Here is a 21,780-nt window from a genome sequence, read left to right as displayed (position 1 = left end):
AGTTTCAATAGTCTTTACTGCACCGTTTTAAAGAAATAAAATATATTATAATAAAATATAACTTGAGATATTCGTGCTGTCGGCACGAATTTTTTAGTTTTGAAAATATTTGACGTTATTAAGAATTGAAATCAGAGTATTTTCACTATCAAAAGTTTAGGCTCATAAGTGAAAAAAATCGCAAATAATTCAGGAAAAAACATTTGTAAAGTGAAAAATACCTTTGTAGGAGTACAAATAAGACTCCAACTATCGTTCAAGCTTCTTACATCTAGATTTACTATGTGTTAAGAGTAGATATTTAAGTATTTCCAATTTCATACTCTTTTGTCTAAGATTGTACGTCCAATACATCCTTAAAGAAAAATGTGTACTATATGAAAGAGACTTTTTCAATAGTTGCTCATTCCGTAAAATAGGTTTTTTACGAATTGCATACATATATTTATGAATTTGTTTATATTTATTACTTTTGATTAATTAATGTGTTACACAAGACTTGTAGAATAATTTCATGGAAAAAGTGATAATGTTTTTATCATAGATAACGATGAAAACGCTTATACATGTTTCTTGATCGACTGCGTTTAGATCGAAATCATCGTAGTTGCTGCAATCGAAACGATATGCGGGACGCATCATCGGCCGGAAGTGCAATATTAGTCTATAATAATTAAAAAAAACTGCACAAATCATACGTTAAGTAAATAGGTACGATAAATTTAGAATTATTATGACAATGAATATTCACAGAAAACGCAATGATTGTTGCTGCAAGAGTACGACAACACGAAGGTAAAATACTTAATTAATTATTTATATAAGATATTGTTGTTTTATTACGAATGATTTTAACATCGTTTTTCTAGGAGATGTTTATAACCATTTTACCGTTTGTAAAGATTTACTTGTTTGGAAAAGTTAATCACGGGAGAATAATTTATGTGTAAATAAGTCAAGAGTAATGATATCTTGCCAAAAAGGTATTAATATTTTATACACTTTTCTGATATTACTACAGATGCTATGATAACTATTGTTATTGTTTCTACTCCCCTTTTCTCGTATTTTCAATTGCTATCAAAATTATTTTAGATAATTGCTGCAGTTATTAAGAAATAATTTCCAGCATGGACTGGAATATTTTCACTGTCTCTTAATATAGTCAATTAATTTAATATACAGGCTGGAACAAGACAACATATAACATTAATACAAAAGTTGCGTGTATTATGCAACACAATTTGCGAACTTATCTTCGTAAATTTTATTTCATGATAATCATCGTATTTAAGATTTATTTATCGCTAGTAATGCAAGTGATTTACATAAAAGCGAAATAATATATTTTTCCACGTTATTAGTTATTTTGTTTGCAAAAATTTTCTATTTAATATTTAATAACTTAAATTAATATATTTCTATCTGCTCTGTTTAGAATTGTTGTAGCATTAGAAGCGCACGCTTCCATGTACCTGCCAAATGTAAATATTCAAGATAGACTTAATATATGACCGTTAATTGCATTTACATATACTATTTAATATGATTTTACGATATTCTGTTTTAACATACATATATTTTATGGAATGTTAACTGAAGTAATGTAATACACGAATGTATATATGCCGTTATGATCGTAAATATTTTCGCGAGCACATGAACAAGAGATACATGTATGTTATATTCATTTATATTTTATTAATATTCCGCGTCAATTTATCGTGTCGATCGAAAGGTCTGCGCCAATTTATCGTGTTAACAATCATTGAAATTTAATGAAAACGATATTCATGACAATACATATTACGTTATGACTTACCTAATTCAGTTAAATTATACGATATTTACTAAATTATTAATAATATTGCTCTTAAATTTATTAAGTATTGAAAGTATTGAATCCAAATTTTCGAATCGGGTCTTGTACCTTGTTCAAATGCCCCCCTCCCCCCCCCCCAAAAACGATCGTAATGTAGCATAAAAGATTATGGGAACAAATTTTTATAATTACTCGGCCACTACGGCGCGAGTTGGTGTCGGTAGGTTTCGGGTGCGTCAAGAGCGCTTCGCACGAAATATATATTATCGAAGCGATTTGAGAGCTACATGTCTTTTAACATATCAAATGATAATTGTGACTTTTTTATAGCGTAACAAAACATTGTTGAACGTCTCGTAGTATTTAATTGAAGCGACGTTGTCCTAGTTACGACAAGCATCACATTGTGATTGTACATATATATGTAACAAATTCTTACTATTTTATAAAAAAAAACTTAACGACAAAAGTGCAGTATTTAATGCGTGCGTTACTCCTGCAAACATATTTAATCCACATTCTTTCCGTTATACAAAATTCGATCATGTATAATTACTTGTAACATTAACACCCAGTTTTTTATTTACAATTGTAATGTTTAAAATTTCAATTAATGACTTTCCTCGCCTTTAGTTATGTTCTCCTAAAGCTTCTCTTCTCGAAAACTCAACAGTTTCGGTAATTTCAATGTTTCTCGTAGATTGAACGTGAAAAACCAAGCATGCAACAAGAAATGGAGGAGAGGAGTAATTTTTGTCGAGAAAGAATTAGTTCTTTATTATTCAAATAGTTGATTATTTATTGTTTAGACTCTGTTAAATATATATACGTAAAGCTGTCGATCTATACTCATAGGTATTGTTTCAAACACACTTATATACAATATGTATATATACAACAGGTACTTAACAATAAGAATAAATCACAAGCAACGCTATGTCGACCGAAATAGTGTTACAGTGTCAAAATCATTATTATGTAAATTCGTCCTATTATACATATTTAATCTACAGAAATTCTTTTGGCTTTTTCAATATTTTCTATAGGTGCAGCTGACATGTGCAAGAGCTCTGCAAGAGTTTGGAATACTCTCTCTTTGTACTCAATTATTTGTTTTGAATTAAAATTATTTCTATGTTCGGAGACTCCTTGAGTCTCCAATAAGTACTGCACAAGAGTCCACGTAATGTCTCTGAATTTCAAGAGTACATCAGCAGTTCTATGGGAAAAAAGGCAAAGATTTTAAGCGGATTATTAGATATTAAAGAAAAGAAAGTTAAAAATACTCACTCGTTATCACAAGCAAATCTTAAAGTGTGTCGCGCATTAACATTGATCTCAATTTCTGTTCTGTTATCATCCAACTAAAAACCGTGAAATGTGTTATAAATTATGTAATGTTGTTCACTTCGCCACAGTTGCGTTCAATTAGAAGATTTAATTATGTATTACCTCGTGATATTGAATCCTTTGTTGACTAAAAAGTAATACCGTCAAAGGTGATATCATGCTTGTTTCACGAATTACCGTGCTACGTCTCATCTCGCAGTGAGCAGCATTAAAATACGTCAAGAAAGAACTCGGCCAAACTTTTCGCTTGTAATTGACACTTTCCCCCGAAATTACAGCCGTAGCACGACCTCTGTTAGAATGAGATTATAAATGAAATTACTATAAATTGCCTCTAAATTTGAGTCCGCGATTACGCAAAATTCGCTTACTGTGTTTGAAGTTTGTTAACGCCCTTCCTCACAATTCCGTTCTTAAACCCCATATCTTGATGTTCTATAAATTGCTGCGTAGCAGAATACAATACAGCTTGCACCAGCTCGTCGCAATTTTCAAATTTATTTGCTTCGACGTTAGATTTACTATAATCGTAATACAACATGTCTTTGTCCAACAGGCGGCATTCGGTCAACTGCTGGATAAATGTATTTCGTATCTCTGCAAAATTACGATGTAGTTTAAAAAAAAGGTCAATCGATAGAAAGGAGAATTTGACTGAATATGCACATATAGTAGTAACTTATAATGTACAATATTAATATTACTTACGACTCAGTATTTGTATTTTGAGCGGTCGGAGATTCATCTTTCTACAAAATGACAATATTAAGTGCGGACTTGTTTCATTATGTGTGTACCATTGCTTGAACAACCAAGCCATCGCCATATGGTCGCTGGATGGGTGGAACAATCTTTTATTTTCCCTGATCTCAGACTTTTTATTCAGTACATCGTAAAAAAGAGAGTCCTCGTTAGAGAAAACACTGGCTATTGTTACCACAGGATGCACACAGCTGTTGTATTGGGAAAACGAAAATATAATACAGGAAAAATAATCGGAAGACGACTGATTGAAATTAATGTCCAAATTACTGCTTAAACTTACTTGAAGATTGAAGAATATACCATGGCTTTACTAAACTTAGGATATGTTGTGAAATGCGCTATTCGTTTGCCTAGAGCCGTAAGATTCTCCTCATTGTCCATAGCTCCGAGATTTACCAAGTACCTCAGTGCCTTCTGTATTGCAGCTGATGTGGGCGGTTCCAAAAATCCACCCAGAAATTGCTCTGCCTTCTCGTCGGTATATGTTTTACTGTCAAGAATTACTTTCTCCAACGGATTGCATAACAACTGCGGTACTGGATGCGCCTCTAATTTCTCATATTCTTTTTTGGAAATTAAGTGATAACTTTCGCCAGGTTTAACTCGTCCAGCCCTCCCTTTTCTGCATAACAAGTGAATTATTATCTTAATGAAAACTATTTTTTAAGCAGTATTTAAATGCATTTTTTTATATTTATGCTTCTTTCCTCAAATTAGAATATTAATTTTATAACAGTGCAACATGTTTAATTACCTCTGTAAAACGTTTGCCCGAGAGACCCAGCGGTTGCTTATGCAAGGTAAATCTTTGTTATCGTTCCATCGCGATTCCTTTCGTATGGCGGAATCTACAACGTAAACCACGTCGCTGACCGTAATGCCTGTTTCAGCAATGTCCGTGGCCAAGATAATTTTCCGCACACCCTCCGGGGTATGTTTGAAGATTTTGCGCTGTTCGTTGTGCGACACTTTAGAGTGCATCGGCAAAATCAAATGCTTTTGGGTGTAGGATGACGTATCCTCGAGCATACTCTGCACCTTCGTGATTTCATGCCACCCTGGCAAGAAACACAAAATAGCGCCGGGCGGCTTATGCATAGAAATCCATTTTATAAGCTGTACCATTTTCCCAAAATCAACTGAAAGCTTGTCAGATTCTTCGTCCTCGTGACGACTCGAGTTCACATATGTTCTGTACTTGTGGATATTCGGAAGGTGCTCGATATCTTCCAGAAAATGCATCTTTACAGAGTACAGTCTACCTGGTACTCGTACAGCGGGACAATCGAAATACTGTTGAAACATGTGCGTATTTATAGTCGCCGACATTATCAGCACTTTTAAATTAGGATTTTTCTTCAGGGCTCTCTTGAGCAGAATCATGAGCATGTCGGTGTCGATCTGGCGCTCGTGCGCCTCGTCCAAAATGACGTGCGAGCACCCCACCAGACCGGGATTGCTCTGCAATTTTCTCAACAGTATACCGGTGGTGCAAAAAACCATCGTGCCGAGTTGCTCCGGCAGCAGATGTTCTAATCTCACATGAAAACCCACAACGTCCCCGACGTTCTCCGCTCTTTCGTATGCGATGCGATCCGCCAGAGAGATCGCCGAGATTCTACGTGGCTGTGATATCAATATATTGCAATCTGTGGCATTCCCGTTACCCGCGAAAGTGTCGAATATAAATTGAGGAACTTGCGTAGTTTTGCCACAACCGGTGTCGCCTTCTACCAATAGAACTCGATTGCTCTCAAGCTTGGAGAGAATTTCATCTCTGTAAAATAAATAACGTACACTTTGACACTAACGAAGCACGTTATATGCGTACAATGTAAATGCGAAACAGGAATCTTTCATACTTAAACTCGTGGATCGGTAAAGTGACGGCGTCATCGATAGATCTTTCCAGTAATCTTCCTTTCAATAGTTCATTACGATGGAAGGTGTCCGTGTGAGTATTTGGTCCAAGTATTGGATGGACGTCAGTCCTAGTCTGATGCAGTACCCGAGGAGTGCTGAAAGACCTTTGCTGTAATGCTAGACTCCGTATTTCCTGAATACATCGCACACATTAAAACAAATGTTGAATATACCAATGAGATACTGTTACGTTAAAAATTGTAATGCAGCATCTTACCGTGTCGTAAGTCTTGATCAAGTCTGACATACTGTTTAACATTTCAGGAGTGACATTTAATTCAACGGGCTTATGTTGCATGTCCCTCATTACCTCCTTATCATAAACAATCGGTTTGCCGTTGTTCAATTTGTTGTTCATCTCTAACCACTGCAAGCATTTCATAGCTGCATTTTTCGAAGCGAGTGCTTTGGTTTTACCAGTTTCTTTAAAGGACATAACTTCTGGCCATCTAACATTAAAGGCAACTTCCCATCGCTTAGTTTTATTTGCAGTAATGTTCTTAACACTTGAAGTTAAAACTGCTGGATCACCGAGTTCATGACCTACTACTGCATAAATAGATAACAAAGAAGACTTTGCTTGCGGGTACAAACGTTCCACTCCTGCAATTTTTGGTAATTTTATTATATACAAATTGATAAAATGAACTAGATATAAATTGTGCGGTATATTATAATTGCATAAACAAATTTATTTCTCAAGTTATACTCGAGTTAATAAGTAAATACACGGTAAGTTTGTATTTGAGATAATAAATTATTTTTAACTCGGTTTCTATTCGCTAGATTCTAAATCATCCTGTAATATTTCAAAACTGATTTATACATACTTTTTTGGATTATGGCTTCTCTATTAATCCTCAGACCCTTAACGTGCTTTCCTCCAAATGGATTTTGCTGTTAAAATTGTTGTCGTATTTAATAATCGAAATTTTATTCAAACTTGTAATATTCACATACGATTCAGTACAAACTGCTTACCTCTGCTAATTCTTTCAATCTAACGTGTAAACTTTTGTTTTCCACATCTTTATATTCCTTTCCCTGCAATATTGAAATGGCAAAGTAGTCTCTTATTCAGAAAGATTCTTTGTAAAGTACTTAACAGTTAACGCCTTTATACGTACCTGAGACAAAGGTTTATCTTGGCCGTTCACAGAAACGCAGTACCGCGCCACGCTATGCGCACGCAAGTCTTTGGTCGCATTTTTATACAAATACGCCACGCGACATCCCTGCTGAAGCCTGTAATAAAATTGCTCGTTTATTCTCTTGCATAAACAACGTGGGCGATTCATCGCGACTTAAATTAATTCCCAGACAACATTGTGTCGTCTTAAAGACATCTGTTAGACGTCTCACAAAATTTTCAGAGACATCTTTTTGACGTCTTTGAGACGTCTTATGTCCCAATTTCCAACGTCTTTTAGACTTGTCTTAAAGACGTGTTTTAGAAATGTCTTAAATACATTTTAAAGATGTTTAAGACATCTTCAAAACAATTCTAAAACGTCTTTGAGACGTGTAATTATAGACATATCTGACGTTCTTAATTTTTGTGTTTTTAGGATAAACCTGTTTCAGAACAGCAGCTATTTCAAACTTCCTGACATAAAATTTGAGCACTTGCAAATCACAAACCACACAACTGAATCGTCACAATCATGGAACATTAAATTTGACTTACTATAAAAGAATATATATATTTTATGTTTAAGACTTAAAGACATCTTTATAAGACGTCATAAGAACGTTTTTCTGACGTCTTACGGACGTCTTTCAGTAAAATCTTAAAGACGTCTCTTGTAAGACGTTTTTAAGACGTCGTTTAGACATGCATGTTGTCTGGGAGTATTGCAAATTCCATTTTCAAGCTTTACACCAACTGCTACTGCATAAAGAGCGAAACTAAATCTATTCGAGCGATCGCCAGGCAACGAATCCGCAATACAAATAAAACCGAGGAATGCGAGTCTAACGGAGCAACATGTATCACTGTTGCGTACCAGCTACACGTTGATCTTCGTCCAGCAAGTATCAGAAACGCTCCTGACATCCTCGCGCTTTATTCCTCTCTACCTCGTGTATATTTACTCCCTGGAAAAAAAAAGAGGAACGTGCTTTCAGAATATGTTAAAGATTCGAGCAAGTTCTCCGACAGAGATCGGCTCACGTGGCCGTGGCTCGTCGAGGTTAGGTCCCTCACCCTCCGCGATCAGAGCGAACGAAATGCTCCTGGCCGTTCGTGGCAGCGCTTGCACGGCACCGGGAAATATCGTCGAGGCGTACTTATCCACGTGGGACGCTCGAGCGCTATTATTTTCATCCGAAACGTGCCGGTTGATGGACGCGCGTTACCTCGACGCTCGAACGATGCCCGTCGTAATCCTCCGAGAAATTGCACGAGCATACAATGTGGCGCGCGAGAACGCGCCAATGCGGTCGGCCTGGGCCGCCTGTGGGCGCCGGTAACTGAAAGAGTCGCTGCTAGTAAAAACTAAAACCAATGGGCATTGCACTTGCTAATAACAAGAAAGGGCCAACAGTAGGCGAGCATTACTAGGTGTCGTTTTAACAAACAGTTTGTTGTCCGTAAATAAAATAAAAATAGCCGCGTGTATTGCGACAGGACTGATTTGGTCGCGGCACACGAATTGAAATGATCCAGAGAAATGATACAATCGAACGATGCGTCCCGCTAACGAGAGTACAGTCTACAAAATAAAGGACATTGTCGGGCGCGACACGCAGCTTCGCCGGGTCCTCGGCGCGAATAGAATTATAGAATCGCTATCAATCGCTATCGATGCGATATTCTCCTGCGCCAACGCGCCACCCGCTATGCCGCCTCGGGTCAGGTTGGGCCAAGTTAGGTTACGTCATGGAGCGGGTCGTCCGCTGCGGCAGCCGTGCAAAAATTCCAGTATTTTGAAGACATGTCTCTCACCATGCTGCCGCACGTTCGCTTCGCTTCGATCGCATAATGCGCGATTGACACGCGCGAGCGTAGGGACAAGCGCTCACGGACGTCGCCGGCCTTCGTCTCGCGAGCGGCGCGAGAGGTTATGTCGCACGTGCGAGCTACGTTAACTTGCCGGCGGTGACACTTGAGGATCTTCACGGGCCCGAGGCGCGGAGAGGATGTCGCAGGAGAAGCCGTGTCGCGCCTGCGTGGACTTCCGCACGTGGGCGAAACGCCAGAAGGAGGTCTACGACTCGGAGAAGGTGAGCCGGGCTGCTTATCGACGCGAGTCTCGTCGTCGCGTATCGCTCAAGTGTCGGGTCTCGTTTCGTCAGACTCCCGCGCGACGGTCCTTCCCCGCTTTTGATTGCTGTTTCGCAAGGGAAGTCCATTACGATGACTAATCTTATAGAACTACGTTTCCTGCGCGACGACTGTTCCTCATTCTCGTCGCTGTAGAATTTGCGTCGCGACGATTGCGGTCTTACGCACTGCGTTTTCTCTCAGGGGGTGCAGAAGAAGCAGGATCAAACGCCGATTGCCGGGAACAGCGGCACTCGGCAGGACTGTCCTCTGGACAAGGATGAGCTGGGCTCCAAGACCTGGGCCTTCCTGCACACCATGGCGGCGTACTATCCCGACAAGCCGAGCGAGAGGCAGAAGGTCGACATGAACAGCTTTTTTCACACGTTTTCTAAATTCTATCCGTGCAACGTGTGCGCGGAGGACCTGCAGGAGCAGTTGAAACACTTGCCGCCGGAGACCGGGTCGCAGGAGAAGTTGAGCCAGTGGCTGTGCAGAATACACAACGGGGTAAACAAGAAGCTCGGCAAGCCGGAATTTGACTGCAAGCTAGTTAATCAGAGGTGGAGAGACGGCTGGCTGGACGGTTCTTGCGATTGACAGATAGCAATAATAGTCGTTTGAATGTACAATGGGACCTGAATACAATACGAATTATCGTGTAAATAATTATTGTGGGCTCTTTCATTGAACGGCCTATCGCTCTCGGAATCGTCGGTGCGATGTACACATAAGGAAACGTCAAAATGGAAATTAACAGCGATACTTAAAATGCTTTCCACATTCTGTTTACTTTCTGGGAAAGTAGGATAAGTCTCACAAATAGATTTAATATCGCCAGTAGTATGAAACCAATGATATGTAGTTTTTCAAAAACTGCCTGCACTGGCCAATGTTTTTATTTAAAAAACAAACGACGTTTCGTTCAACTTGATCTCTCCTGTCCAGCGCATGTCTCTTGGTAACTGTATTTGTCACTCGTCAGTTCAACCCGACATCTCGTCTAACACATCTCTCGATCCTTTTACTTGTGTTTTACAAGTAATAATGCAACTTCAATCGACTCTGCACTCTTCAACCAAAGAGTGCGATAATTTTTTTACTAATATCTTATTGACATAACGATATTGGCCAAATGAACGACATGAGATCAGTAACAATTGTGTGAACAGATTACATGAAGAGGGTCCAAATCCGGGGCCGAAACGTCGTTTGTTTTTTGAATAAAAACATTGGCCAGTGTAGGTCGTTTTTGAAAAATCTCATCATAGGATAAGTCTGTTTACTATAAAAATGAGAGGCGAGAATGTGAAATTGCATCATGCGCTTTATTACGAATATCTTTGTGAGATAAGAGAAAAGTCGTATAGGTTCGAAACTACTTACATACTAAGCGCTTGCCAATGGCAATTCAGTATTATTTAATTCGTAACATTCTATCTGAATTGGGATTTCCACCTCGATAGGTACAACGCGCATACGTGCACGTTCGTTGCATCGCGTCATGTATAGTAAAAAAATATACTGATTACAAAATTTCTTTTTCCTTTTTTCAATAGCCATCCATCGCTTCACGTCGACAATCGCTTTGACGAGTTAGCGCACTCCACCAGTGGTTGCACGTTCCTACTTGCTAGTTTTCCTCATCTATCTACACTTGTCGTGACTGACTAGAAGTAAGCTGGTGTCCGTGAGATAGTAAATGCGGTAGCTGCCGTTCGAGGGCCGGGCTCGTAGCCGTGATCCTGCCCGCGACCACCTATGGGCACAACCTGGAACGTCCTAATGTGAAATGGAAAACGTTTATTGTTCACAGATGGTCGAGTTACATATAAAAACATTATGTGACCCACGAAGACGATGAAAATGGAACTCGCTTTGGCCATGCTCTCTCTCACCCAGTCGTCCACGAACATGGTGTTGATTAGTATCTATAGAAACAGGAAGGAGAGATGTTTTTGCAGAGTGTGTAGAATACGTTATGATCAAAGGTTATTTTAAACAAGATCAGCATTTTTGGCATATATGGCGTACCGTTATTGGATGAAAGAGGAACCACACCGATCCCAAGATGAGCAGTGAAGAGTAGAAGCGGAGCTTCGTATGTAACTTTCGGATGGTCTTGAAGCAGCGAGTGACGAACACGAACCAGGCGATCAATTTAAGGGCGATTAAACAGTAGCCCGGCGGCGACTCGTAGAGGTATAACACCAACCCCGGATCGAATGCCTCGGACTGGTAGCCAAACAGGGACAATTGAAAAAGGGCGGTGAAACCGATAAACAGCACAAGCCATCGGACCTGCGACGACGTGAGGACGCTTCTGGTAACCGTGTAACCGAGGGCGAGCAGCAGCATGAGAACTGTGAACAGGGTCTCGGAGCACGCCTCCGCGAGCAGGCCGAGCAGATAAGCGTCCATCGCCGGCGCTCCTCTCAGGCCGAGATTGACGTAGCTGTAAAGCTCGCACGACACCCCCAATAATTGACAGAGCAGGGAGGCCATGAACAGTTTGTAGGAGATATGCAGCAGCCTCCTGGAGCGCAGTTGCAGCGCTATGTAGAAACTCAGGACGGCGAATATCATGTACATGCAGACGGTCGGTATCAGCAGCGGCAGGATGTCTGGAAAGCGGAAACGGGCCGCGATTAAGGAACGCTACTTCGTGACCTGCCGATTGAAAGTCAAATTACTTGCAGAATTCGTCCGCGGAGAAGTGCTCCTTCCAGAATGCGCCGGTCGGCGCGTTGGTCAGCGATATCCAGTACGTGACGTTGAGGCCTTTCTTGGAAGCGCAGTCGGCTAAAACTATGAACCACCATCGCGGTCGGGCCGAGATGAATCTCCTCTGGCTGTCGCATTGCACCACGCCGTTGTCGCCCTCCACGCATCCCGATAACAAGCTCCGCGACGTGTTCAACGGTATTATTTGACCGTAGTCGATGTTGAGGATACTCTGCTTCTGCCAGCATGTCTTGTTGGAAGGATAGACGGTGGGCCACTGGTGCGCTCCATCGTAGTACAGCAGGACGTTCAGACTACGTTCCTCGCCCCCCAATTCGAAGTGATACCGAAAAGTACCACTCTCCGTTAAAAAACAGAATCTCGCGAGGAACGCCCAGTTCTGAAAAATCACCATTACTCGATATTATTGGCATTAACGCCTATTATTTTTCGAACGATTTTACGCATGATTAAAGCTCGTTGCTTTACCGAACACCGCGCAAAGCGGCTTCTGCAATGATCAGCATTGTTGCCGGTATCTAAAGCACATTAATTGTAAAAATACGCGGGACAATATCAATTGCATAAACACGCGCGATAATTATCGAAATATTTTCCACATCTTTCCCCTCGCTGCATTCTAGCGGGGAATCTTTCTGATAAAACATGTATATTAGAAATCTTGCGATCAGATTTATATAACTCACAGAAACATTGAAACGTTAAATTGCTAATACTTGAATAACGAAGAAAGAAATGAGGATTGCATCCTTCTTGTTGCTTCAACATCGATTCTCGCCCGTTTATCCGCATTAAAAAAATCGCACTCGTTTAATCAAGATCGCTCCCGACCGCAGGTGGAAAACTCCGTTTTGCCCGTACACGTCGCGCTATAATATTGATCATGCAGGAGCCGCGCGGCGCCGTGGATCGAAACCCCGCGGGGACGACTCGCGATTCCATCTTATGTTTTTATAAAATCGATCCCGTCCTGGCGGTTACTTCGTCTGTTATCAGCTCGCCCTCGAGTATCTTGGCATCGGCGTGTCGCAGCAACGGCAGATGTGCGATCGAGAGGAGCAGCAGCAGGAAGCCCAGCTTCGCCGAGTTCCGGGTGCGCGACGCTCGTGCGACGAGCGTTCCTCCGCACATAACTACCCGCGATCGCCACGGACGCACACTGTCAGCGGCCAAGCGGCTGCTTTGATCAATATTTCTCCCGGTGCCATGACTCGTCTATCGATTGGATTATTCGCACGAAACGGCTCGACATTCGCGAAATTGCCGTTGCGAATAAGAAAAGAAAAAGGGAAAGTGGAACCCTTTCCTGCTGGAAGTTTCGAGTTTATCGTCGATTCCTCCTACGTTTCTGATTTCCTTGTTTCCTCTCTCACACTAGTTTCGACTACGGGAAATGTGTAATTAACCCAGCAAACACAAAAGTAACAGTTACATAACACGTACGTGTTATATAACAGTTATATTGTTGAGTAGGAAATTTTAACTTACAGTTAGTAACTGTTACTTTGTGTTTGCTGGGAAGATAATACCCTGTTCGAGATATTAGAGTGTGATCAAATTGCATGTAAACTAATGTAATCTGATGATATTCTGTTATTTTAAACAGGGTATAGCATAGCTAAGAACTTTTTCTCCAATTTATTCTTTATTGTTTGAATTGAGATTCCTCGACGTTTCTCGCACTTTCTGTTTTGAAAAACAGGATAATTGTGTAGGCGTTAGATTTTCGAACGGGAAAGGGAAAGGAAAATGGAAATTCATCTATTAGAGAACGAGGTAGGAAAAAAGAATAGAAAGGAATATTTTTGAGTCGAGGGTGCATGCTAATTGCTTGCGTGTCCCTGACATTTGCGTATACGTCGCTTGCGCGACATGTAGTATGCATGTGCAATGCGTCGTGTTCTTGCTAGCTGATCGAATTGATTACTTCCAACACAATGACGAAGGAATATCAATGCGTACGCTATAATATAACGTGCTAGTCTCTTAACACGACCTGGTCTACAGATGTCGTAAGTCGTTGTCTGATGTCGGAAGTCATTGCAGCTAGTCACATCGGTCAAAATATGAAATATATCGGTCACGATATGTGTTTTACAATCGAGTTCGCAAGTGTATACGGTTAAGATGAAACATGTACACTAGGGCCGGTATTCATAGTCAGATCTTACGTTTACAAGACAGTCTTGAATTTATCTTGCATCTTGAATTTGTATACATCTCTAAAGATGTTGTATGGAACATTTCATTAGCTACGGAGTATCTAAAGATGACCTTAAGACAGCCTTGAATATAAGATGCGACTATGAATACCGTCCTGGGAATCACTGATGCCTTCCCGCATGAAGTTAAGCACACGGAGAACCATACGCATTTTCCATGTATGCATATGCAAAATGTATAAATGTGTCGATATGTGTATAAATTCATGTGGGAAGGCATTAGTGATTCCTAGGCTGATATTCATAAGTCGGTATTCATAGTCAGATCTTATATAATTCAAGACCGTTTTGAATTTATCTAAAGATGCTGTATGGAACATCCCAGATAGCACATGGTTCTATGAATATTCTTCTGGAGTGCAAATATTCTTAATTTCAGAATATTCCATAAATATATATAGATTATTACAATTAAAAATCGTATATTTATAACAAAGAACGTTTTTAGAATATTCGTTCAGAATAATTTTTTAATATTCATCGAGTTTATGTATTGCACATTGTTTATTGTGTCATACACTTATCTTATGCAAAAGGCAGTGAAATCGGTGATTGTACCATGTATAACCGACACGCTATATATTCGATAGATTATTCTATTCACATTCGAAGAAAATTTATAGTAGTGCCAGCCGAATGTTCCACGAACATAAGGTAAATATATAAAAATGGCCTGTGGAATATTGCAAATATTCTTGAAGAATATTCGTAAAATGTTCATAGGAGTGTCTTGTGCTATCTTGGATTTCATTGACTATGGAGTATCTAAAGATGATCTTGAGACACTCTTGAATATAAAATCTGTCTATGAATACCGGCCATAGTCAGATCTTATATTCAAGACCGTCTTAAGATCATCTTTAGATATTCCGTAGCCAGTGAAATATTCCATACAGCAACTTTAGAAATTCAAAACGATCTTGAATACAAGATCTGACTCTATCGGCCCTAGTGTACATACATACATGATAATAATCGATTTCCTATTAAATAATTATATTATAGTTTCTACAAAATTATACAAAAAATAACATCAATACATAGGACTCTAGGTCTCGGTCTACAATAGATGATTTAAGCCCTAAGCTTTAAGAGATTGGCCAATCACGGTCAAGTATGAGTACAATACACGACTGTGATTAGTCAATTTCTTAAGGCTTAGGGTTTAAAATCTCTATTGTAGACTGGGACTAGCGAAACCGAGCCTCAAGCGGGTAGCACACACTTTTGCATAAGTACATAAGGTCTAGACGGTCTTGTGCTATGCATATGCAACTATGCAATTTTGTGTGCGACAGTTCAAAGTGTGCGCTCCCCGCTTTACTCGAGCAGCTGGATTGGTTGTCGGTCCCCTCGCTGGTCACATGTGCCAGCTCGGCCCTCTTATTGGCCCTCGTGAGTCACGTGATATCGATCGCCGGCGCCGTAATCGCGCACGACGCCGTCGATTCAACTTTTGTAGTTCGATCACCATACGGAGGGGTCGCGTCCATCGCGTCACCCACGTGCTTTGCATTAGTTTACGAGGAGTATTCTTATTGAATACGTTATTATCGAGTGTGTTAAATACAGCTCTGGTCATTCTCTGCCCCGTTAGCTAATCCTGAATTCTCTTTCTCGACGTTTCTGACATTATCCGACTGGCAAGTATCTTACCATACTTGTATAAACCACGTTTACACGACGGCTCGTAATCCAGTTTAATAACTACCGATCGAAAATTTTTCTTCTTTTGATCATTTAAATACAAGTTTAGTTATGTTACTCTAAACATTTAATCAATCTCTTTTGATATCTTTATATGCGTGTCCACTTTCAGTCTAATCCTCTTTGATTTTTCACATGCTATGAATAGATTCGGACACCCAGTGAGATCAAGCGAAAGAAAAGATGGTCACAAAAGCACAGAATGCTTCGAGAAGCTATAAAAGTAAGTCGTTGCTACAGTATACCGTGAAAATGCGTCTATCCCGACTCGCATTAAACGGAGTTGCTTCAAATCGCAGCGCTGTGGATTCGTTTCGCCGAAGACAGCTCGGACAAACATCAGCTGTTCATCAAAGAACACTCGGCGAAAAAGGAGGAACCGGAGTATCCCCGGAATCGGACTCTCTTCGTGCGGAACGTTCCGCCGTACGCAACCGCGGATTGCCTGAGACACGCGTTTGCCAGTCTCTGCGGCGACGTACAATCTGTCATATTTACGACCGAAAAAGGATTCAAGACTGGACATATTGTTTTCAAGACAGAGTCCTCACTGAATAAAGCACTCAAACTGTCAACAGATTGTGTCATCTCGTTGAGCGGTGACGCGTGCGTCACGGGATTAGAAAGTGAGCTGTACTTTTTAACGTCATAGAGATAACTTGTCTCTCGCATGTCTACATCTGCGTGTTTGATTATTTACAGAATGGTGTGCCGAGTACAACGCAACTGTACAGTACGATGAAAAGTTGATAAAAGCAAACATCGAGGAGTATATAGCCTCCTACGATAAGAGAATAAAAGATCGCCTTGAGCAAGCCAAAGCAGAGGACGACGACGACGACGGCTGGATTACAGTAACAGGTGCAAAGAAGAGGGGAGAATTTGCGCCGACTAGAAAGGAGTCCACCATCAGCAAGGTGAAGGGCAAGGAAGAGCGTAAAAAGAAGCAACTGCTGAACTTTTATACCTTTCAAATTCGCGAGGCGAAAAAGCAGAGTAAGTGTACAATCGCGCGTCGCAAGACTCCCCCCATGGCGTGATCTTTCATTTTAGAACTGCGCTTAATCTGTGCGATTCTTGCTTTCAGATCTAGCGGAGTTGCGGGAAAAGTTTGAGCTGGACAAGAAAAGACTGCAGGAGCTGAAACAAAAGCGGACATTCAAGCCGTTTTAGGTATGTAGCTGTAGATAGGAACATGATTGTAAAATTGTAGGGATAATAATTAAATAACTATAAGGATATGAATTGGGACACGATATCAAAATTATAGGAATCATTGTTATCGCAATATTAATAGCGGTCCTTCATTCGTTTGTCGTTGTACGAAGCTACCTATTTCCTCGATGTCTATTTTCATTAATCGCTTGTACAGTTATGGTCAGAAAGGTTGTCCGACGTCTTGTAACAAGTTTTCAGAATATTTCGGAGTATTGTTGCATAGATATTCGTGCGTATCATTCCATTGTTCTAATAATGTGCCACTGCACATATTCGTGAGCAAGAGCTACAATCTCTCGCGTGATAGACTGTATTTCCGAAATTGATGCCTTTCCGTACGAATTTAGCACATGTAGAACCAGGGTGTCCAGTGGTCAGGGAAATCAGAAAAACCGGGAATTGTCAGGGAAAAGTCAGGAAATTTTACTATTTATCTGGATTTTTTTACATCGTTTAACATTTTTTCTGCATAATTTAAAGTTTCTAGAAAATAAACTTCTCTTTGGCTCTCAGTATACTAATTTCCTGTTTTGCTAAACATCAATTTATTTATAAGCGTGGTCGGTAATTTATATTTTCATCGTCGTGTTGTTTCATTTCAATGTGTTCAACTGAGAAAAAACTATAAAAAAAGATGAATTACTAAACAATACTATCTAGTAAGTTGCAAACAAAATGCAGTTAAGCAAAACGAAGGCATCATACATGATCACGTACGGTATCATAAATGGTTGGAATGGTTTGTAATATGTTCGTTCCTATTACACAATGTATTCTACATAGATGGTATAATTGCTTCAATTTAAATTTTTACCTTTTTAAATTCCGGACTCTTGTTTCCCGGGAAAAATATTTCAAGGACTTCGACATTTAACATTCACTTGATTTACCATACAAATGTACGCAAATGATGCATCTTGAAAAAAGTTACGCTAAACGTTCAGGGAAAAATTAATTCCGACTTCTGGAAAACCTGGAAAAGTCAGGGGATTTTTTTCATTGTGTTTGCTGGACACCCCTGAGAACACATATACATTTTCCATGTACGCATATGAAAAGTGTATAAATGTGTTGTCACGTGCACAAATTCATGTGGAAATAAGTGATTCCTAGTGTACATTTTGCATATACATGTATGGAAAATGCATATGTATTCTACTTGTGCCTAAATTCATATGGGTAGGTGTCAGTCCTAGTGTATAAAGTATTGTTGTACATACTTGCTACACCATTCTGTTCAAATAATTATAAGGATATAAATTAGCCGCTGTGAATAGGAATACAATAGGAAAATTATAGAGATGTAATCATTACAAGGGTAGAAATTAGGATACGATTGTAAAATTATTCAAAACTATTGTGTTTCATTACACTCTTTATTTCTTATCGAAACAAATTATATACAATAGTCTAGTAATTGCATTTTTTATGTACAAACATAGTAATAACTTAGAATATCGTTAATCAAATTAATTACATTATCGTTATCGCCGTCGCTGTCGTATCCTCGTCTCAGGCTGCCTTAGTTGCATAAGTTTGCAATGTCCATTCTATCAAAAAGTGCTGATACGACAACGGTTGCAGAAGGGCTAATAGTTCCTCTGAAATCAACGTTATAAATGTTATATTTAATACATGCGTGCGAGTACACATTTCATTATGTATACATATGAGACGCGTACGCTTATTTCCGTAAATGCAGTTCGCAGACATGGCTGCGCTGACGGCTTGCGCGAGCCGTTCCATGGCCAGTTCGCGCGACGGCGTGTCGACGTTCGGACGATTTTGCAGATTCGCCGTCAACAAACGGGTGGTAGACGCCAGATGTTGCGCCGAGATCGCGTGCTTGTTGCTGCCGCTGTTGTTGAGCCGCAGCACCGAGTCCATGAGCAACTGTTGGACCTTTGAATAAAATTTCCGCGACTCTTCCAGACTCTCCGTGCTCTCCGCGGTGCTGTTACAACGCAGAGGACTCAGTATGCACCATCTGTAAATAAAGGAGAGGAATAATTGGACGTTGGACGCTTTTGTCTTTCGCCTCTCTGTGCAAAGCGACGTAAGAAATGACCTGAACAAGCCCGCTATCGGCGTTATCGGTGCCATCGGGATCCCGCCAGTGGGCAACGCCGGATTGTCCATCAGAGGTGTCAACAGCAAGCTCGAATTCTCGTCAATCCACTCGCCTACCATTCTGAGCAGCTCGGTAGACGGATCTTTGTCCTCGTACACCTCGCCTATCGCCGTCAGCAGGTTGGCGGTGAAGTGCGGCGCGAGCACGGGCAGCTGCTTGAGCTTGTCGATGGACCTCGGGGTGAGCACAAAATAGTCGTTGAGCACGTGCCTCGCCAGTCCTACGCTCTGCGGCGAGGTGGAGCCCAGCTGCTGCATCCAAATGCCAGCTGCGTTTAGGACCGCCTTGTTTTGCGTAGCGATTGCCAACGATACCAGGTTACCTAGGATCTTGTGCCTGGGACTGTCCGCCGGGAAGAGCGACAGGAAGAGGGCATTGCGCACCGCCGGGCTGCCGCCCGGGCTCTGGAAGAAGTCGCTCATGATCTCTATCAGCTGCAGCTCCTGTATCGCCATCGTCATGTTGCGTTTCTTCCGCTTCTCCACCTCCCCGAACACAAACTCGGATATCAGATCCATTTGCAGGTCCACCTGCTTGCCAGGCCTGCAGCAGAGTACCTCTTGAAAAATGAACAACGAAGAAAACTTAATAAATCGCTCAGAGAGGGCCAAGATATCGCGTGTAGACCTATACGTTTCAGCCGCGTGATATTAAGGCATTCCAATGTGTAAGTATTGCACTTTGATCGTACGATTATCGTTGGCACGGGTGTATCGAGAGCGAACAAATCCTACCCTTTCGTATCGTGTAATCGTCCAAGTCAGGACTGTGCGTTTCCCGCTTGTCTAATTCAATTTGAACAATTTGGACTTTAATCTTAATTTCGACATTGCGACTGTTCGCAAGAACTGCCGACGAGTCTCGAGAGATACAGAGCTAGGATAAACAGTCGAGATAACCTATAGCACGCGTACCGATTCTGCACAGAGCTTCCCTGGCGCAGTAGGGAAAGTCCAGCTTTCTGAGGGCCTGCTTCGCGTCGTTCCCGGACATGGTGAAGCGCGCGCGGTCGCCGTACCGAGCACCGGGAGGCAGACCGTTTCGACTCGCGGCCCTCGACAGCGGTTACGTGCACGCGCACTACGGGAAGTCAGGCGCACGGCGCGCCGCCCGGCGTGCCGCGGCGCGGCGCGGCCGACGCCGCCGGCTCGCCTCGGCCGCGCAGTGGCGCCACCGGCGAGTAGGTTGCGAAGCGCGTTATTAGTCAAAACAATCCGCCGAATTGGTGATCTATTTTTAGGTCGCGCCCACCGCGTAGGCCCGCGGCGAGCTACGCCGTTTTTCCCCGGAGGCCCGGAAAAAAAGTCGGCGCGGCCGGTGCCCTTCCGCGACGCCGTCTACGGCACCCGCGATAAGGTTCAACGACCCCCCTCCTCAGCGCGCGCGCGAGATTGTGACAGGCCAGGGAGCCGTGCGGCCGTGCGCGGACCGGCCATGTTTATACCGTGGTGAGAAATTTTCAAGCCGTGCGCCGAGCGTGCAGCCGCGGTGAGCCACGAGCGGGACTATCTCTCCACGTGCGCCGTGGAAGCGCGAGATCGGCGCCGCGCGTAGGCGAGCCGTGCACCCTAGGAGGCCCTTGCGACGGGACACCGGGAGCCGGGAGCGCAGCGTTCGCCAAGAGGCGACGATGGAGTCCTCGGACAGGGGTAAGTCGGCCGCGAGGATACCGACGGGCCGCGTGGGAAAAGCGGCGGCGGTCCAATATTGCTGCGTCTGACACGGATCGCGCGATACGACGCCCCCCGCGGGGACAATGGCAGTGTCAGGGTCGAAACGGCAACTGGTTCAGTGACCGCGTTCGCCGGCCGACGACGTCTCGGCGCGCCCGGTCGGCCCCTCGGTTTGACGGCCGACCCGGCCGCCGAGGTCGCGGGCGCGGACCGTCGACCGCACGCGGTCTCTCGCGTAAAAATCGCCGTCGCGATCGAATCTATGTCACGCGGCGCGCTTTTGGCCGCGACTGTACCAGCGCGTCGTCCTCCTCTCTCTCTCCTCCGCCTCTTTCCTTCCTCTCTCACTCTCTCTCTCTCTCTCTCTCTCCCCGACTCTCGCCTCCCGCGCCTCCCCCGCGTTCTCGCCGTCTTGCTCGCGCGCCTCGACCGCGTCTGACCAGAACGGAGAGAGAGACAGAGAAAGGAGAGTGCGCGCGCGCGCGCGTTATGCCTCCAGGGCATCATCCTGCGGATCGCTCACGGGCACGTGGTGGAACGAGCGCCGTTGAACGAGAAACCCGAGACGGCAGTCCGCCCGCACGCGGCGCTCGACCGTCGGTCTCCTCTCGCCGTCGAGAGCAGCCGGCGAGAAAGCGACGCGCGGCGCGGCGACATTTCCCCGCGATCGGCTAGCCGTAACCCGTGAGAGAGTGCGACTGGCACCGGGCGTTCCGGGTTGCGCAACGCCGCGCGGCCGTAACTGCGTGTCTTTAACCTACATAGGCCCGAGGCGCGCGCGACGCGGCGAATCGGAGTCACGGTGTCGTTTGACAACGCGGCGCGGCACACACGTGAGAATTATTATCGCCTGACCGAGCTCCCGGCCGGCGGCCCCCGCGTCCCCCGCCGCGCCGCACCGCGCCCCACCCTGCCGCGCCGCACCGCGCCGCGCCGCGCCGCGCCGCTTCGCGTCGCGA

At 43.0% G+C, this 21,780-nt stretch overlaps 6 protein-coding genes across 9 annotated transcripts in view; 3 read left to right on the top strand and 3 right to left on the bottom strand.

The window, feature by feature from the left end:
• Positions 1-2,600: 2,600 nt before the first annotated feature.
• LOC105561002 (putative ATP-dependent RNA helicase DHX30) lies at positions 2,601-8,329 on the bottom strand. 2 transcript variants are annotated; one of them, XM_012010607.1, is made up of 14 exons: positions 8,067-8,329; positions 7,867-7,957; positions 6,988-7,105; positions 6,842-6,904; positions 6,691-6,757; positions 6,078-6,463; positions 5,800-5,993; positions 4,692-5,714; positions 4,218-4,559; positions 3,881-4,125; positions 3,544-3,769; positions 3,275-3,464; positions 3,113-3,186; positions 2,601-3,041 (listed from the first exon to the last, which is right to left on the bottom strand). In XM_012010607.1, exons 2-14 carry the CDS (start codon positions 7,914-7,916, stop codon positions 2,825-2,827), a joined length of 3,195 nt encoding a protein of 1,064 aa, XP_011865997.1. In that variant the 5' UTR covers positions 7,917-7,957; positions 8,067-8,329; the 3' UTR covers positions 2,601-2,824. The 2 variants fall into 2 exon arrangements, with proteins under 2 accessions (XP_011865997.1, XP_011865998.1); XM_012010608.1 differs by having other exon boundaries at positions 6,988-7,099; positions 8,067-8,328.
• Positions 8,330-8,701: 372 nt separating this feature from the next.
• On the top strand, positions 8,702-9,797 carry LOC105561001 (FAD-linked sulfhydryl oxidase ALR). Its single transcript, XM_012010606.1, has 2 exons — positions 8,702-9,085; positions 9,330-9,797. The coding sequence occupies exons 1-2, from the start codon at positions 9,002-9,004 to the stop codon at positions 9,723-9,725; spliced, it is 480 nt and encodes a 159-aa protein (XP_011865996.1). The 5' UTR covers positions 8,702-9,001; the 3' UTR covers positions 9,726-9,797.
• Positions 9,798-10,434: 637 nt separating this feature from the next.
• Positions 10,435-13,614, bottom strand: LOC105561000 (transmembrane protein 145-like). Of its 2 annotated transcripts, XM_012010604.1 has the most exons (5): positions 12,557-12,840; positions 12,339-12,388; positions 11,823-12,249; positions 11,160-11,749; positions 10,435-11,056 (listed from the first exon to the last, which is right to left on the bottom strand). In XM_012010604.1, exons 1-5 carry the CDS (start codon positions 12,660-12,662, stop codon positions 10,796-10,798), a joined length of 1,434 nt encoding a protein of 477 aa, XP_011865994.1. In that variant the 5' UTR covers positions 12,663-12,840; the 3' UTR covers positions 10,435-10,795. The 2 variants fall into 2 exon arrangements, with proteins under 2 accessions (XP_011865994.1, XP_011865995.1); XM_012010605.1 differs by lacking the exons at positions 12,339-12,388; positions 12,557-12,840 and adding an exon at positions 12,852-13,614.
• Positions 13,615-15,542: 1,928 nt separating this feature from the next.
• Positions 15,543-18,798, top strand: LOC105560997 (ribosomal RNA-processing protein 7 homolog A). Of its 2 annotated transcripts, XM_012010601.1 has the most exons (6): positions 15,543-15,735; positions 15,948-16,022; positions 16,099-16,425; positions 16,502-16,795; positions 16,887-16,972; positions 18,720-18,798. In XM_012010601.1, exons 2-5 carry the CDS (start codon positions 15,983-15,985, stop codon positions 16,970-16,972), a joined length of 747 nt encoding a protein of 248 aa, XP_011865991.1. In that variant the 5' UTR covers positions 15,543-15,735; positions 15,948-15,982; the 3' UTR covers positions 18,720-18,798. The 2 variants fall into 2 exon arrangements, with proteins under 2 accessions (XP_011865991.1, XP_011865990.1); XM_012010600.1 differs by lacking the exon at positions 18,720-18,798 and having other exon boundaries at positions 16,887-18,434.
• LOC105560998 (uncharacterized protein C7orf26 homolog) lies at positions 18,375-20,262 on the bottom strand. Its single transcript, XM_012010602.1, has 4 exons — positions 20,063-20,262; positions 19,086-19,707; positions 18,700-19,004; positions 18,375-18,618 (listed from the first exon to the last, which is right to left on the bottom strand). The coding sequence occupies exons 1-4, from the start codon at positions 20,139-20,141 to the stop codon at positions 18,530-18,532; spliced, it is 1,095 nt and encodes a 364-aa protein (XP_011865992.1). The 5' UTR covers positions 20,142-20,262; the 3' UTR covers positions 18,375-18,529.
• Positions 20,263-20,356: 94 nt separating this feature from the next.
• The window catches only part of LOC105560995 (retinoic acid receptor RXR), a 92,725-nt gene continuing 91,301 nt past the window's right edge, over positions 20,357-21,780 (top strand). Inside the window, exon 1 of the mRNA XM_012010599.1 lies at positions 20,357-20,797. Coding sequence (XP_011865989.1) covers positions 20,779-20,797 — 19 coding nt within the window. The 5' untranslated portion in view covers positions 20,357-20,778. The remainder of the gene's footprint in view (positions 20,798-21,780) is intronic.

This window comes from Vollenhovia emeryi, unplaced genomic scaffold, assembly GCF_000949405.1.
Source record: "Vollenhovia emeryi isolate VEMERY1.0 unplaced genomic scaffold, V.emery_V1.0 DF939215.1, whole genome shotgun sequence".
Taxonomy (NCBI): Eukaryota; Metazoa; Arthropoda; class Insecta; order Hymenoptera; family Formicidae; genus Vollenhovia; species Vollenhovia emeryi.
The sequence above is the reverse complement of the archived record's forward strand: the minus strand, read 5'-3'. Positions and strand labels throughout refer to the sequence as shown.